Here is a 15,540-nt window from a genome sequence, read left to right as displayed (position 1 = left end):
GGGCCATGGGGAGCACCCAAAGCTCTTTGGTTTTGTCTTGCCTCACCCTCTCATTCTATAGATGAGAAAACTGAGGCTCAGGGAGGGCAGGGACTTTCCCAGGGTCACGCAATGGTCGGGTCAGAGTTGGGATGAGGGTTCAGGTGGACAGATCCCAGACAGTCTCAGTTGGGAATGATCTTTGCAGGTCCTGGTCTACCCCTTCATGCTACAGATGGGGAAACAGGGAGGAGAAGGGGCCTGATCAGATTAACTCAGCAAAGAAACAGTGGCTGAGCGCAGCCGAGGTCCCTCAGGCTCCTAGTTTCGTAGAGCTGGAAGGTCACTTCTCCATCAGTGCATGCCTGCCTGACCCCCACACTCCAAAAGCCCTCACGGATCTCAGGGCAGCACCTGCTAGTCACAGCACCCGTCCCCCCAGAAAGGGGCAGCTGCCATTCTACTGACTTGGCCTGAGCTCCATGGCTCTGACTGCCTCATTCTGCCAGGGGCACAAACGTCTGCCTTTGGGATTCTGGCATGGTGCTACGGATGGGCCTTTATGAACTTTTCTCTGGCCATGGCCTCGCCAGCATGACCAGCCAGGTGCCAAAAGGTGACTAAGGGTGGAAATTCCAGGTACCCTCACACAGCTGGAGCCAGAGGCTGGGTTTTCCGGGACTAAAGTCTTGCAAGGAAAATGCTGAGAACGAAATCTCAGAAGAAAGGAAGTGATTTCATTTTATTTTGTGGGGAGAGGGGGACAGAGACATTTTCTCTTTATTTAACAGTTTTAGCTTGGCCTGCTACGTTAAAGGCAATTTAATGTGATAACGTTAAAAAAAAATGACCCTTCACCTAGCAAGTAAGTGTTCAATAAAAGGGAGATCAACCAGAACGCCGGAAATCAATCTTCCAAAGATGGAAATTTCCCCTTGTCTATTTCTACATTGGAAATTGATTAACTTTTCATAGGACTGACAAGTTTTTCCCTAACACCTTTGATTCAGTGTCAAGGAAAGGCCCACTTTAGCTGGGCTCTGCTTGGCAGTTTTATGAAATGGACTTTAAATACATTAAGTTTTAAAGAGGAAATCATAATCCGATTACCATACTTGTTAATGGCTTCAGGTGCCTCGGGGCATGTGCCTGCCAGGTTAGAGCAACATGCCTAGGAAGGTTCTGTTTACTTCTCAGCCACCTGGGAGCCACATGGGGCTGGGGCGGCGAGAGCTCACAGGCGCTTCTGTCTAAGACAAGCCAAATCCACCTGTTCTCAGTGCTCCCTGAATGGCCAGTCGTGCAGGGAACTGCCAGATGGTTGTTCTTGCAAGGTAACTGTAACTGACAGGACCTGGGCTTTTCCCAGAGTGGCTCAGGTCATCTGTGGGTGGCTGGCCCTGCTCCTTGGGGTCTTAGCCATAGCTGGGAGTCGAGTACTCCCGGAGATAGTTACATGATGGCTGGCAGGGCTGGGATGGTGTGTGCCTGGGAGGCCGTGGGCCGCAAGCCTCCTGGGAGACAGGCTACATACGGATGGACCAGCACGTGTTGCCCAGGAGAGTGAGCATAGCAGGGTTTTGCACGTGCCTTACAATCTGCTTCCCAACGTACTCTCTGCAAACAGCCTCTGGACTGGCTGGAGTAGAGGGCCTTGAGAGGGGGACCCTGCGTGGCAAAGCCTCCAGGTGACTGCTCTGTACTTGGGTTTTGTGGGCACCTGCTGGCCTCACAGACCTTAGGAGAACAAAGTGGAGCCTTCTTGTGGGAGCCATTCTCCCCCAGGGAGACCCTCATGCTGTGAGGAGAGCAGGTGCATATGCATCAGCCCACCTGGGTTTTTTTTTTTTTTTTTTTTTTTGAGAGAGAGAGGGCACAAGTGAGTGAAGGGAAGAGAGAGAGAGAGAGAGAGAGAGAGAGAGAATATCTCATGAGGGGCGGGGGGGGGGTGGGGAAGCAGGACTCGTGCTCACCCGATGAGGGACTTGAACTCACGAACCATGAGATGATGACCCGAGCTGAAGTCAGATGCTTCACTGACTGGGCCACCCAGCTGCCCCAGCCCACCTGGGTTTTGCCTGAGTTCATCATGTTCTTGACAGTGACCACAACTCAGGCAAGTTACTTGATTTCTTGGAACCTTGGTTTCCTCATCTAAAAATATCTGTAGAGTGGGGATAACAGGAGTACCTCCCAGCTTAGAGGATGGCCAAAAGGTTGAAGGGGGAAATGATAATAACAAAGGCAGTAATGATGGCATGGATGTTGAGCACCTATCACCTACCGAGAGGATACCATGTGCTAGGCACCATGTCGAACACTTCACACGCCTTAGCTCCTTTCATCCACCTGCTGATGCTGTGATGGTCATGGACAAGAAACAGAAGCCCAGAGAGGTGAGGTTTTCTCCTAAGAACCACTAGCTAGTGGATACGGGAGGCAAGGCTTGAACTCAGGAAGCTTGACCAGAATGTCTGAGTTCCTAGCTACTACACAGCACAGAAAGGGACTCTCTTATGTTTCTTATGTCATTAGTAAAGGGCCTTGCTTACTGCCATGCACACAGTGGATGCACACAGAGTGCCAGGGCAGTCTGCAGCCCAGTTCTTCCTAGTGACCTGGCCACAGCTTTGATAAGGTCATTGTGCCGTGTGAAGGATGTCTTTAAAGTGGTATCGAAGGTGGGGACTCATCTATATTGTCTGTCCTCCAGGTGGGCACTCTGTGGACTCTGAGGAACAGCTGCCCCCACCCCACCAGCCTACACGGAGAGGCTGACCTCACCCTCCTTGCATATCTCTGCACCTGCCCGGTGAGGCTCCAGGCCCTTCGAGGGAGACCAGCAGAGCGGGAGTAGGAACGCAGGCCCTTCTGGCCTACCTGGCCTGCCTGTCTGCCACCAGCATCCTAGAGGCCCTCTCAGCAGCTGGCAGGGGCTGGTGCTCTGCGTTACTCCTTCACTTTCTGCTGCAGACAATAACTGCCCGGGCACCACCTCGGAGCTGGAGAAAGGGACATGTGTGCTGTGCTTGCGGAGGGAGGCAGGGCTTCCTGCAAAGCAAAGCAGGTCGGGCCCTACAGAATGGCGAGGTCCTGGGGGCGCCTGGGTGGCTCAGTCGGTTAAGCATCTGACTCTTGATTTCGCCTCAGGTCATGATCTCACAGCTCCTGGCATGGAGCCCCGTGCCGGGCTTTGCACTGACAGGGTGCAGCCTGCTTGGGATTCTCTCTCTCCCTTTCCCTCTGCCCCTCTCCCATTCTCTCTCTCTCTCAAAACAAATTAACAAACTAAAAAATAAAAGCCACTTTTATCCTGTTTAAAAAAAAAAGAGCCCCCAAGCTGCTTGGTGGAAGCGAGACTTACTTCCTTTCAACGTTCCCGCTAAGCAAAGTAGAGGATTCCAAGAAGAGAAGACTTATTTCCTGATGAAAACATTCGAGGCTAGCCCCTCGGAAGTATGTATTTTGCCAGCTAGCTGAGAGCATTTCGAAGCTTGTTTGTAAATATTGGCTGAAGGTGGCGGGTGGGAAAACACTGAGAGATTCTCAGAGGCACCGAATGCAAGCTCTCCGACTCCCAGGGGAAAGGCTGCTGTTGCAGGAGAGAGGCCTCCGAAGTGTCTGTTACAGAGGCAGTTATGAACGACTGTGCTCATATGGGCCTCCCCGGTTCTCTTTATCTGCACACTGCATAGGAAACCGGACTCTTCCGTAATTCGGTTTTTCAGCATACGCTGTACCTACCTGAGCCAGTTCCGAGCTGCTGAGGTGGCCGTCACCATCTGCATCCAAGTCCGCAAATAGAGATTCCACCAGGAGGCGCTTCTGAGAGGCAGGGTCTTGTCGGCTGTCCCCATCTGGGAGTGGCCGCCGGCGGGCCTGGAGCGCCAGAAGGACATTCTTCAGGCGGGCATAGTCGGCCATGGTGCACGGGTCATCTGGAAGACAGCATGAGGTTACTGCAGCCAGGCTCCTCCGTTGGTCTCGAGAGAATCTTGTCCCTCCCACTCACTGGGGGTCTTGGGCATTTAGCATGGGCAGTGCAGGCCGCACCTGGAGTACATGGGGCCTGTCTGTCCATCGGCCTGCCAATCCATCTCATCGATATACGGGTTCAGTGAAGCACTGAATATATGCTTTGCAGGATACCCATGCTAGAAGGAGCCGGTCTGCTCATCCCACAAATATTTATTGAACACCTATTATATGCCAGACACGGAGCAACCGTGCCAGATACAACGGGGAAGCAGGGCTAGGGCAATTCACAGCGGCAGCCCCACAGCGGATTTAGGAAAACCGGCCCCAGTTCTATTTTGTAATAGCTCGTCTTTGCCTTAATCCTACCTTAAAGGCTGCTTTTGAATACTTGGCCTCATAGATTAGGGAATTTTAGTTAACAGGACTAATAAGCCCCTGCTTAAGTTAATTAGGTACATTCCCAGAGCTGGATTACTTCAGAACAAACATGTGTACACAATCTATGACCAAGAAACAAAAGGGAGCTTTAAGAAATTAAAACTGAAGCACACGGCCCATGACTCTTAGGTCTTGTATCTCAGGCATGCTTGCTGAACGGCATCAGAACCACACGGTGTTCTGGCAAATGAGGCCTGTGATGCACTGTGACAGGATGTAGTTTATCTTGTTGGGGACGGGCCCACTAGGGTGAACACCACGCAGGGCTCAGCCCATAGCTGAGGCTGTGGGGCTGTTCGAGGAGCAGGATGGCTCCTCGCGCTCCCACTTCCCCACCTCCCCGGGGAGGGAGCATTATGGCACCTGGCTTTGCTAAGTCCTGGGGAGTGGGTGTGGGCATGGGCGTGGGCTCCTCACTGTCTACTCCATCGAATGCCAGGCCAATGCATGCTGCTCGGAAGGGACTGTTGGGCCTGGGGCTCTTCCCCTCAAGTGCAAGGCCAGTTGAGGGCACCAGGTAACAGCTCAGGGTTGGAGAGTCAATATCAAGCAGTGCTGGAGAGCACTGGTTCCAGAGTCCACTGAGCGTGAGTCCTGGGTTTGCCGCTGCCTGAACATGTGCCTTGTGATTTCATCTGTGAGGTGGGGAGAACAGTGCCTTCCACATGGGGATGTTATGAAGATTAAATAAGATACGAACATGAAGGGCTCAGCACTGGCTTGGCACTGAATAAGGGCTCACAAAATGATAGCTACTGTCCCTTCCTCATGACCAAAACCACATTTGCTGAAGAGCAACAAACAAGGAAGCTACTTGGTGGGGAAAGGCTCACAGGGAAGTCCGTCTGTCTGTCTGTCTGTCTCCCTCCCTCCCTCACTAGACAAGCTTCGATGGCCCAACCACTTTTTCTCGTGCTTGTTTGCGTTTCTAGATTTTCTTCTAATTTGGGGTCAATTGATTCTCGTCAGAAACAGATGCCTGTTACCATTTTCTCCTGCATGTTTATTTAGAAAAAAATCAATTGCTGTGTTCAATATAATCAAATTTATTTGCTCTCTGGGAGTTTCCATGTTCTGACGAGAATGGCTCTCCCAACCCCCTAACCTGGCTAGTATCTCTCTCTGGTCTGAAAGGAATATCCATTCCTGGGAGCTTTCAGGGCTCCCAGCTGGCAAACCAGATTCTCAAGTCCACAGAAGTGCACGGTGTTGAAATCAGTGGCCTTGTCCCACTACAGAATCACTCCTGCCCGGGGGAAGATGTGGTAGCCTGCTGGGTTCTTCTTCCTGGGCCCGGGTAAAAGTCGGTTTTGGGCACAGAGAAGAAGAGTTTGGGCCCAATCTTTTCCCCCCAAACCCCCAGCAGGGTTGAATGGAGCAGAAGTCAGGACACGGGACACGAGCAGTGTGGATGGGAAGGAGGTTGCTGTGTGGACGGTCTGCAGGGACCGTGCACAGCAGGGCCACCTGAGGGATGGGCCAGGCTGAGCAGGATGGGCAGGGGCATCTCATCCTTCCGGGTCCCTCCAACCTGCCTCACAGACCTCGGTGGGGCACAGATCTCCTGAGAGCCACCTGCTGCCCTAGGCAGCCCCGTGGCCCCCACCGTGAGGTTTCCCACCTCAGCAGGCCAGGGAAACCACTGAGATGGGGCCCATCAGGCGGTCCACAGCAGGGTCTCTAGGCCCTGCTCCTCCTCCTCCGGCCGTACAGTTCACTGCGAGTTCGGAGGCTTCTGGCTTTTCCACCTTGGCACTGCCCCGCACACACCTCCTGCTCAGGACGGTAGCTACGTGTCTAGAAATGAACCTGCGTAAGGGGTGGGGAAGGGTCCACTCCCAGAGCCCCCGAGCTTGCCCCCTGCCAGGGCCCACACAGGCCATGCCCCTCCCACCCTTTGTCGGCATTTATTTGCAAAGTCTGTGCCAGATGCCGCTGGCATGCTGGGACACAACGGGGCTTCCAGTCCTGAGTGTCAGAGGTGCCCCCAGACCGAGAGCTCACGGGGCTAGGGTGAAGGCAGCCTCCCTCGGGGAGGGATCTGCAGGATGAGCCCTGGAGGAGGAAGGACAGAAAGGAAGACCATGCCGGGCAGCAGGGAACACAGGGCAGGGGCAAGTATCCGGAGGAAGCTGGTGTGGGTCTGAGTGAGCAGCAAGGAGGGAGGGAAGCGTGGGCTGAGGCAGGATGTCAGGCACTCCTTTGTCCTTCTGTCCTTACTGAGAGCCCTCACTGTGCCCGGGCTGTGGGGGACCGGGCTCTCAAGATGAAGTGGTGTGCTGCTGGGAGAGAATCTTATCCTCCTTTACCCCAGAAGCAGTTGCCCTTGACATGAGTCTTAGCCTCGGATAACGAAACCATTGGCCCAATGTTCCCGACCTCCTCTAGTGTCCCTAGAACTTTGAGGAGTTGTGAGAACCAGAGGGAAGATGCCCAATGGTGCCATTTTTGCACCCATGGAGATGGTCATTTTAGTTGAAGTCCAAACCCTCTCACCGAGATGCCCTCTGACCCTCTATCTCCAGCAAGGACGGCCCCCTGACAAGCTCCCCCCACCCTAGGCAGGCCTTGCTTTCCAGAATGCAGAGGCTAGCAAGGTTGGCAGGAGTGCCAGCTTACCAAGTCTCAGTTGTATTTGTTTTTCTTCCCGCCCCTGGTGTCACCATGGAAGCAGACAGGAGTGGCTCACAGGGGGAGCCCCGGGCATTTGTGGATCTGCCAGACCTGGCCTTTAGCTAAAGGCTCCCCACCCTGCTGCCGGTTTTGAACAATTATCTTATTAGAAAAGAAATATGTGTCTATCAAATAATGTCTGGAAAGTGCAGATGAATATAAAGAAAGGAAAGACATCCTCCAAATCTCCCTCCCAAGGGTTGGCAGGAGGTCAAGCAGGGCCCTCTGCAAAGGAGATGCTGAGCCCCGGGCTGGCCCACCTCTGCCTCACGGGGACCCCGAGGGCCTGGCCCACACAGCCTCTGTTTTCTGACTTTCCTCTTCCTCTTACTCAGTTTGGACAAGAGAGGGCCAATACTCAAGGGTTGGGTTCTTCTTCACTTCAGCTGGGTCACCCCCGACCCCACCCAGCAAACCCACGCAGGGGACATGAAGCAGTGGGGGTGTGGAAGGAGAGACTGGACCCTACAGTGTGCTCCTGCCCGGGGCTCGGCATTCACTGCCCCCTCCATCTGGAATGCTCTTGACCCAAATCTCCACGTGGCTTGCTCTTGACTTCATTCAGGGCCCTGCTGAGACATCACTGAGTCTAAACTAGCATCCCTGCCCCTATTTGGAGTGGGCCTGGGTCCCAGGGGGAGAGAGGGATCACCTGCCTAGACTTTATCTTTGGCCCTCTGGAGAGAAGGTCTGTGGAGGGGGCGTGGCTGAGGCCTGGGGACCACAACCCCCCTCCCTGGGTCCCTATGGGTGCTGGCCATGATGATGGTGAGAATGGCAATGGTCAGCCCTTCCTGAGAGCCTCGAATCAGGGCCTGTGTGACTCAGCCCCGAGTAAAGTGAAGCTTCCTCACTAACAGATCCACAGCTGGTGGGATTTCCACCCAGAACTCTGGAGAGTGGGAGGCTTGCACAACCCCTGAGACAAGGATCTAGGGTGAGGGGTATGTTTGGAGATGGCCCCAAGAACTGAGGGGAAGGAAGAGGGAGGTGAGCCTGGGGTGGGGGAAAGCCAATAAAGGGGGGGTGGCCACTGTGGGCAACCGGGGCGCAGTTCCACGGAACCTTGGAGAGACTACGTCCAGCAGGCCTCAGAGTCGCTCCGCTTAGGTCGGAGGGTGCGGGACACTCTTCCACCAACTTCCGTCTCTTGTTGACTGAGGGTTGCTTTTGGGGGCATTAACTACTGCCCTGTCTGGCACTTCTGGACTTCCCAAATGAGGACTGAGCACACTCCTGAGGCCCGAAAGTGCCTTCAGGCTGACGATGCGGGTCCCCGAGGTTGGAGGCTATCAGCCAGCGTTATGGGCAATGGTCCACCAAAGCTTCACACAACCTGTGGGGTTGAATGAGGGAATCTGGATGGGGTATTAAGCATCTGCCATATCCCCTCCATGGGATGGCAAGTTCCAGGCAGGTGGGACCAGACTGGACACTTACACAGGCAACACTACAGTGCGAAATGCGTGGGGAATGAGTTACTTAGGGAATATGGCTGAGTACCGAGTCTTGTGGCTCCAGGGTAGACTGTCTCATAGAGAAGCCAGGGGTGATGGGACCACCCTGTAACAACCCTGCCCATGACTTCATCACAGGCTGCTGTGTCTACCTGATACCAACCCCTGTTAATGATAATCCACAAGACTGGACGGAGCACTGGACAGGGAGTCAGGAGACCATCTGGTTCTGCCTTGATGAGCTGTGAGACCCCAGGAAAGGCATTCATTCCCTTGCCCTTCCAGCCTCCACTTCCTACCTTAGAACGGGGGCAATGACAATCCCTCACTAGCTTCTGTGGCCCTGAGAGTTGCAAAGTCCCAAGGAGTCAGCCAGGCCTGAGGGCTTCTCTGGATGAAGTAGGGCTGATGCCCCAAGCGGGCCAGGCTGCAGCTCGTTTGTCATCATCCCCTTCGCCAACGCCCAGTGCCTGGCACAGGTGGCCATGAACTTGGTATTCGTAGATAAACCTCCCTCCCTTTCCACTGCCCACAGACGCTCCCACTCTGGGGCCTCTCAGGGAGGGAGGCTCATGTCCTGGTTGGCCCGACACAGACGAACATCCTGACAGGCCGTTGGAAGGACCCAGCTACCTTCCTGCCAGCCTGGGTGCCCTCTGTGCACAGTGGCCCCCTGGGCACCGGTCTCAGGCTTCCTGCCAGCGCATGTGTACGGGGCTCCTCCTGCTGCTTTGGCAGATAAAATATTGATCAGCCTGCTGAGGAGCCCGGAGTGTGATCCTATTTTCATGTCAGAACTTGGTAATGAACTACATTTATCAAGCCCATTCTCCATGAGAAAGGTCAGCCACAGATCTGGCTAAGTTGTTATGACACCTCATTAATCTAGTTCCCTCAATAATTGTCCCTCTGTGAAGATTCTAATGTTCTCCCATCCCAGCCGCGCTCCCACCACGCCGAGGGACATTATTATAGCAGGAGCACGGGCACATCCGCATTTAATTTTTTGAGCAAAGAGAGATAGGAAGCAGGTAGCAGCCTCTGGAATTAAATGTCCATCAAAGGAACACTTTCTAGTGCAAAACAAAGGGAAGCAAGGGAGACATTGTGAATATTCCATTAGCCACACGTGCCCCTGCCGGACTGGGCCTCAAAGGATCCGTCTTCACTCTGAGGCAGGTGAGGCTTCCTGTTCCAGATGTGGGTAGGGCTGGCAGCCCCCGAGAGGCAAGGGAGGGGGGTTTGTATAGGAGGGCAGGGCGGAGATGCCATCCGGGCAGCGGGGAGCTCAGATTCTAATGGAGTGTGAGGCCGTGCACGGTCAAGACCCCTGCAGGAAGCCCAGGTTCCGGATACAGGAGGCACCTGCAGGCGGGCGAGGGGTAGGCTGGAGATACCAGGCACAGGGAAGGGCGGGTGGTGAGGGGCCATCCCGGGCTGTCTCTCCTTCTCCCTCACCCTCAGCCATCTCTTCACCGAGTCCTTTGGTCTGTCTCCCCAACACGCCGCTCTGGGTACAGAGGTGCCCCACGGGCTAGTCCCCTTTCCCTACTGCTACACTTTGCCAGCCTCACTCTCTGCTCCTATTCGCTCCCTGCTGACTGCCAGGTGGCCCTGTGGGACTGAAGGCCCCCCAGGGCCAGGGGCAGGCCTTGGTGCAGGTCTGGCATATAGAAGGCACTGTCTGAATGTCTGCTCACTGGACAGCTGTGGAATCCTAGGTGGAGGGGGCGGCAGATGGGCTCAGATGAAGGCTGTAGCCCTGCCCAGAGGAGGGGACAATCTCAGCCACTTTGAGCCACAGTGACCAAGGTCTGGAACTCTGGAGGGGGCTGGGAGGTGTGTCCTGACTTACGCCAGCTCCTGTGGAAGGACAGCGTGTGTGATGTGGGTGTGGCATGGGCAGCTCCAGCGTATGGTACATGGGGTCACTGGGGGGCTTGGACCCTATCTCATCCACTGGGGTCCCCCCAAACCTGCAATGGTGGCGCCACAGAATGGAGTTTGGCATGGCCAGCCTTGGGGTGGGTGGTCAGGTGGTGAGCCACAGAGGGATTGTTGCCCCTCTGGACACTAGGTTGCATAGACGTGGCTCCTCTGAGTCCCCTCTGGTGGGCATACACAGCTCCCTGGATACTGCCTCCGGAGAGGAGGAAAATGTGAGCGTCTGCCCTCTTGTTCTGCCACTGCTGGTCAGGACGGGCCTGGATAGCCCTGTGAAGAGGCCAGCAGGGCGGGGGGACCCATGCTTTGGAGCAGCAGCTCAGGTGGGGAGGCCTGGGGGTGAATTCAGCCACAGCAGACTTTGGGAAGGATCCAATTCCACACTAGGGTTCTGGTCAGCAAATGAGCACAAAGCTGACCCTGGGGACCCTGGTGGTTTGGCGGGTAGTGGTAGGTGGCGGCAATCCCAAGGCCACCATGAAGACCCCAATCCCTGATAGCCATCCCGCACGGTGGCAGCCCTGTACTCTGGGAGTCCCCAACAAAGCCTAAGTTTACTGGACAGGGGACTGCAGGACACAGATTACTCGACATGAAGGCCACTGCTCTGCCGCTGGCAGGAGCAATCCCTTTGGGGACGGGTGTGGGTTAAGGGACAGGGAGATGGGAAGGAAGCACTGGGGAGGGGCCTGGTGGGTCGTGCTCAGAGATGCCAGCGTGTGGACTGTGACATCTCCCTTCCAAAACCACACCCAGGCCATCCCTTTAGAAACTGCGTGGTAGTCAGTCATGCCCTTGAGCCACACCCACTGGACTCCAGCCCTTCCCTGACCTGGCAGCGTGCCCCAGACCCTAGGCTCAGATCCTGACACCCTCACCCAGGAACCCCCCGAGGGGCCCAAGGGAGAGATTGGATGTGCCCACAAGCTCTTGGTCGCTGTTGGGTCTGCTCATGGGCAGACTCTCCCCCACCCCCAATGCAAACATTAGCAGCCCTAGTTCTCACACTGTCCCTATCCCGCCTGATAAGTAATGTCACTGCCGTCTGATAAAGCTGCAATCTTTACCACCAAAGCAAAAACCTGGCTTAATCGTCTGGCACCGACATCACGGCTGAACGTGGTTGTGTGACACGGGCCTCAGTTGCAATGTGTCATTCTGAGGTCTATTTGGAAACCACTAAGCTGTGCAAAGAGCAGGAAGCATTTTACTCCCAGATCTAATTTATGAGCTGCCATAACTTTACTGGAGTTTAGCTTAAGAGGAACAGATGTTTAACTTGATGTAAATTCATGAACATTAACAATCTTTCTGCTGCCATTTCTGAGAAAACTCAATTAACAATAAATGCCAAAATCAATGGGTTTATCTTCAGGACACTTTTTTGCTAACACGATGTAGTTTTGCTTTGACCAAGCCACAAAGCTCTGGAAAGTCTAGCAGACTGTGAAGCACACATGATACAGTCTCCTCACAATCCCCAACATGAACAGGTGCGCTCTAAGTCATGCCATGTGCTGACCCCCTCCTGGCTGTGACTGCTGAGCACATGGGTCACAGTCACCCACACTCTAGCACCCTGGGGAGATCCTTCCGCCATGACCTGAGCTACAGCTGCTGGCCACTCCCCTACCTTCCAGAAGCAGGCCTGCAGACTTTGCTCCCACGTACCCCCTTCCTGAAAAGCCCTTTCTCTAAATTTGGCTTTTCTGCCAAAGCCCACCTCTAAGGGGCTGCTTTTGTTTCTGCCCCAAGCCACACACTCTCGCCGTGTCCTCGCCCCCAGTCTGCCTCCTCCTTAGACAGCATTCCAGTGCCTCTGTGTCTTCTGGGTGAACGTCACTGTCTTAGAGAGCTTGGCCATGGCACCCCGTGGTGTGCATGATCACTGGGCACGAACTCACTGGTGAGCTGCCTGCCCGTGGTTTGGAGGCACTCTTCAGGCCTCCTGTCCCTTTCATCACCCCAAACTCCACCTGGGTCTCCTCCTCACCCACTAGTCCCAACTCCAGAATCAGCAACGGGCTTACCACACTCATAGCAACCCCGCATCCTTTCAGGCCCTAAAGGGGGCCTGGCATCACATTGGCCAACGGTCCTTGGTCAATATCCTCTCTTCTTTTCTCCGGAGTGCCCTATTAGTCATCCCAACTGCCTTTGAACATCATGGATTCAAGGTACACGGCCCACTTTGGGTCCACAAACAGAATCTGCAGGTCTGAGGCTGCCAATGGCCTTTGGCCCTGCCTGAGCTCGACCTACACACCATGCAGACCACGGGGTTCCTTCCCCGACCGCTGCAGCAGCACAGACCAAGCCCTCTCCAGCGCTGGGGAAGTACCCACCTCCATGCGTGCCTGAATTGTGGACAAAGCCTCATCTCAATTTTCGCCCCAGAATCAGGTAATTTAAATTAACAAAACCACCCAGACCTTTGTTAGATAAATGGTACATTCCCTCATGAATGCCCGGTTCAATTGATGTTGCCATACAATCTGCTATTTGACATTTACAATCCTCTTTTCTATTCCTATTAAAGAAAGCAAAATTGGTTGGATTCCTGGGAGAGGGATCCACAGGCACTTTCTATGGCTGACTGGCACATCTATCAGGTGGCCCGGGAGTGAAAGAGTAACGTTTGAAAACTTGAATAAATGCTAAAGCTCTTCTGGCGTGAAGAGCTTGAGTTTTTACTCTTGTGTTAGTGAGAAACCCACACCCAACCAGGATCCTTAACAAGTCACCAATTCCTTCTGGAAGGACGACACGGACTCCCGACAAGCTCCAGGTCCCCCACAGCCCTGTCCAGAGCTCAGCGCCTGTGCACTCCCACCCCACCCCTCACGTGCACCTAGAGGAGAAGCAGGACAGCTGAATGAGGCCACGGCCACCAGGCCGGAAATCTGGAGTGGATGAGGAGGAAGAGAGTGGGCATCACCCTTGGCCTGGGACAATTCCATTTATTTGTTCCTGAGACTCCATCCCCCCAAACACCTAACCAAAGGGAAGGGTCCTGCTGTTGGGATGGCGAAAATGTAGCTTCTCTGGAGTCAGTGATGTCCAGGAATGTTGCTGCTTTGAGCTTTGAGATGCTATGGCCTTTGAGGGGTTACCAAGCTGAGGGGGACCTCAGCCCGGGACACGGCAGGGCCTGAGGCTGTCTCTGGCTCTCTCACTGGCCAGGACTAGGGCTGCATGCCGCAGAAGGAGTACTTTGCTCTCATGTAGACTCACAATGCATGCAGGGGGCTCCATCAGACATCTCAAGAGGGGCAGTGCTGTCCCTGGGAGGTGAGCTGGACTCTTGTAGGGAGCATCTTTGTTTTCACAATGACTGGGGGGCCTAAGCGGCCCTTAATGAGTAGGGCCAGGGACCCTAGGGATCCTATCTATCATTTGGAGCAGAGTCCTGTACAACAAACTTCTGCGGGCCTGGCATCTCCTACAAGTTTTCAAACATCTCAGTGGACAGTCACTGAAGTGAGATATTCTATTACTAGAGGCCTAGAGTCTAATGCAATGTTATTTATACAAACATTGCATATGTTTATTGTATATAAAGTATTTTGCGCCCTGGGTTTGCAAGGATTTTCCAAGGGGGCAGCTAGGCTGGGTATTGTAAACTCTTTACAACTTTATCAAGAAGTATTCACCATTTTGGAGAATTACACCTCCAAAAGCAACATCACTTAAGTACTCAAAGTGTTAACATAACATGCCCGTCACAGGGTCTGTCTGTAGCTGTTGTGTTCACAGGATCCGTGGGTGGGTGCTGACATCTGACCACTATGACTCAGTATATGCAGCTGGTGTCCAAACATTTACATACTGAAAGGCAGACTTTATTGCTACTACTTTTCTTATATTTCTCCTTTACATCCCAGTTTGAATAAGACACATATTCATTTCAAAATTATATGGGGGTTCTACAAAATATTTGCTATGAAAAGGTGGCTTTGGGTCTGACAGGATTAAAATAAAGTGATCTATGTGACAACTAGAATCCGTGGCCTTCTTTTTTACCCATTTATTTTTATCATGGTCAAATATACATAGTGTAAAATTTACTATTTTAACCATTAAATTTTTTTTCAATGTTTGTTTATTTTTGAGAGAGAGACAGAGAGTGCACAAGTGTGAGTGGGGGAGGGGCAGAGAGAGAGGGAGACAATCCGAAGCAGGTTCCAGGCTCTGAGCTGTCAGCACAGAGCCCGACATGGGGCTCGAACCCGTGAATCATGAGATCATGACCTGAGCTGAAGTCGGACGCTTAACCGACTGAGCCACCTAGGCACCCCTCTATCTTAGGCATTTTTTAAGTACACACTTCAGTGGCATTAAATATATTCATAATTTGGTGCAACTATCACCACTATTCATCGCCATAACCCTTTCCATCTTGTAAAAGTGAAACTCTGTACCCATGAAACAACAGCTCCTATTCTCTCCATCCACTGCCGGCAGCCACCACTGCACTTTCGGTCTCTACGATTTTGACTAAGTATCTCATGCAAGTGGAGTCCTGCAGGATCTTTCTGTGAGTGGTTTATTTCACTCAACAGGATGGCTTCAGAGTTCAACCATGTTGTCACCTGTCGGAATTTCCTTCTTCTTTAAGCCTGAACAATATCCCCCTGTATGCATACACCACATTTTGCTTATTCATCCATTGGTCCATAGACCCCAGACGCTTCCAGGTTTCTAGCTATGACGAAGAACGCTGCTATAAACACGCATGTACAAATATCTCCTCAAGATCCAGCTTTCATTTTTTTTGGGGGGTCTATATCTAGAAGTAGAATTGCTGGCTCATGTGGTAGTTCTATTTTTATTTATTTATTTATTTATTTTTTTGAGGAACCACCAAACCATTTGTCAAAGTGGCTGGTACCATTTTACATGTGCACCAACAAGGTACAAAGGTTCAAATTTTTTTCACGTCTTGGTCGGCATTTATTATTTTCTGACAGGGTCCACCCTGGTGGGTGTAAAAGTAGTGGCCTTCTTTTGAGCCTCCTCAGTCCCGGGAGTTTTAAGACACTGGGAATAGTATGGGGGTGCACCTGGGCAT

At 53.1% G+C, this 15,540-nt stretch overlaps 1 protein-coding gene across 5 annotated transcripts in view; it reads right to left on the bottom strand.

Moving 5' to 3' along the window:
• Positions 1 to 15,540, bottom strand: part of FSTL4 (follistatin like 4) — a 580,824-nt gene that overhangs the window by 121,213 nt on the left and 444,071 nt on the right. For all 5 annotated transcript variants that reach the window (XM_053907486.1, XM_019422002.2, XM_019422001.2 and 2 more), the window contains exon 5: positions 3,724 to 3,917. In XM_053907486.1, the coding sequence (XP_053763461.1) occupies positions 3,724 to 3,917 (194 nt within the window). The remainder of the gene's footprint in view (positions 1 to 3,723; positions 3,918 to 15,540) is intronic.

The sequence above is a fragment of the Panthera pardus genome, unplaced genomic scaffold (assembly GCF_024362965.1).
Source record: "Panthera pardus isolate Hobbes unplaced genomic scaffold, ASM2436296v1 HiC_scaffold_2, whole genome shotgun sequence".
Classification (NCBI taxonomy): domain Eukaryota; kingdom Metazoa; phylum Chordata; class Mammalia; order Carnivora; family Felidae; genus Panthera; species Panthera pardus.
This window is presented reverse-complemented; position numbering and strand designations above follow the sequence as displayed.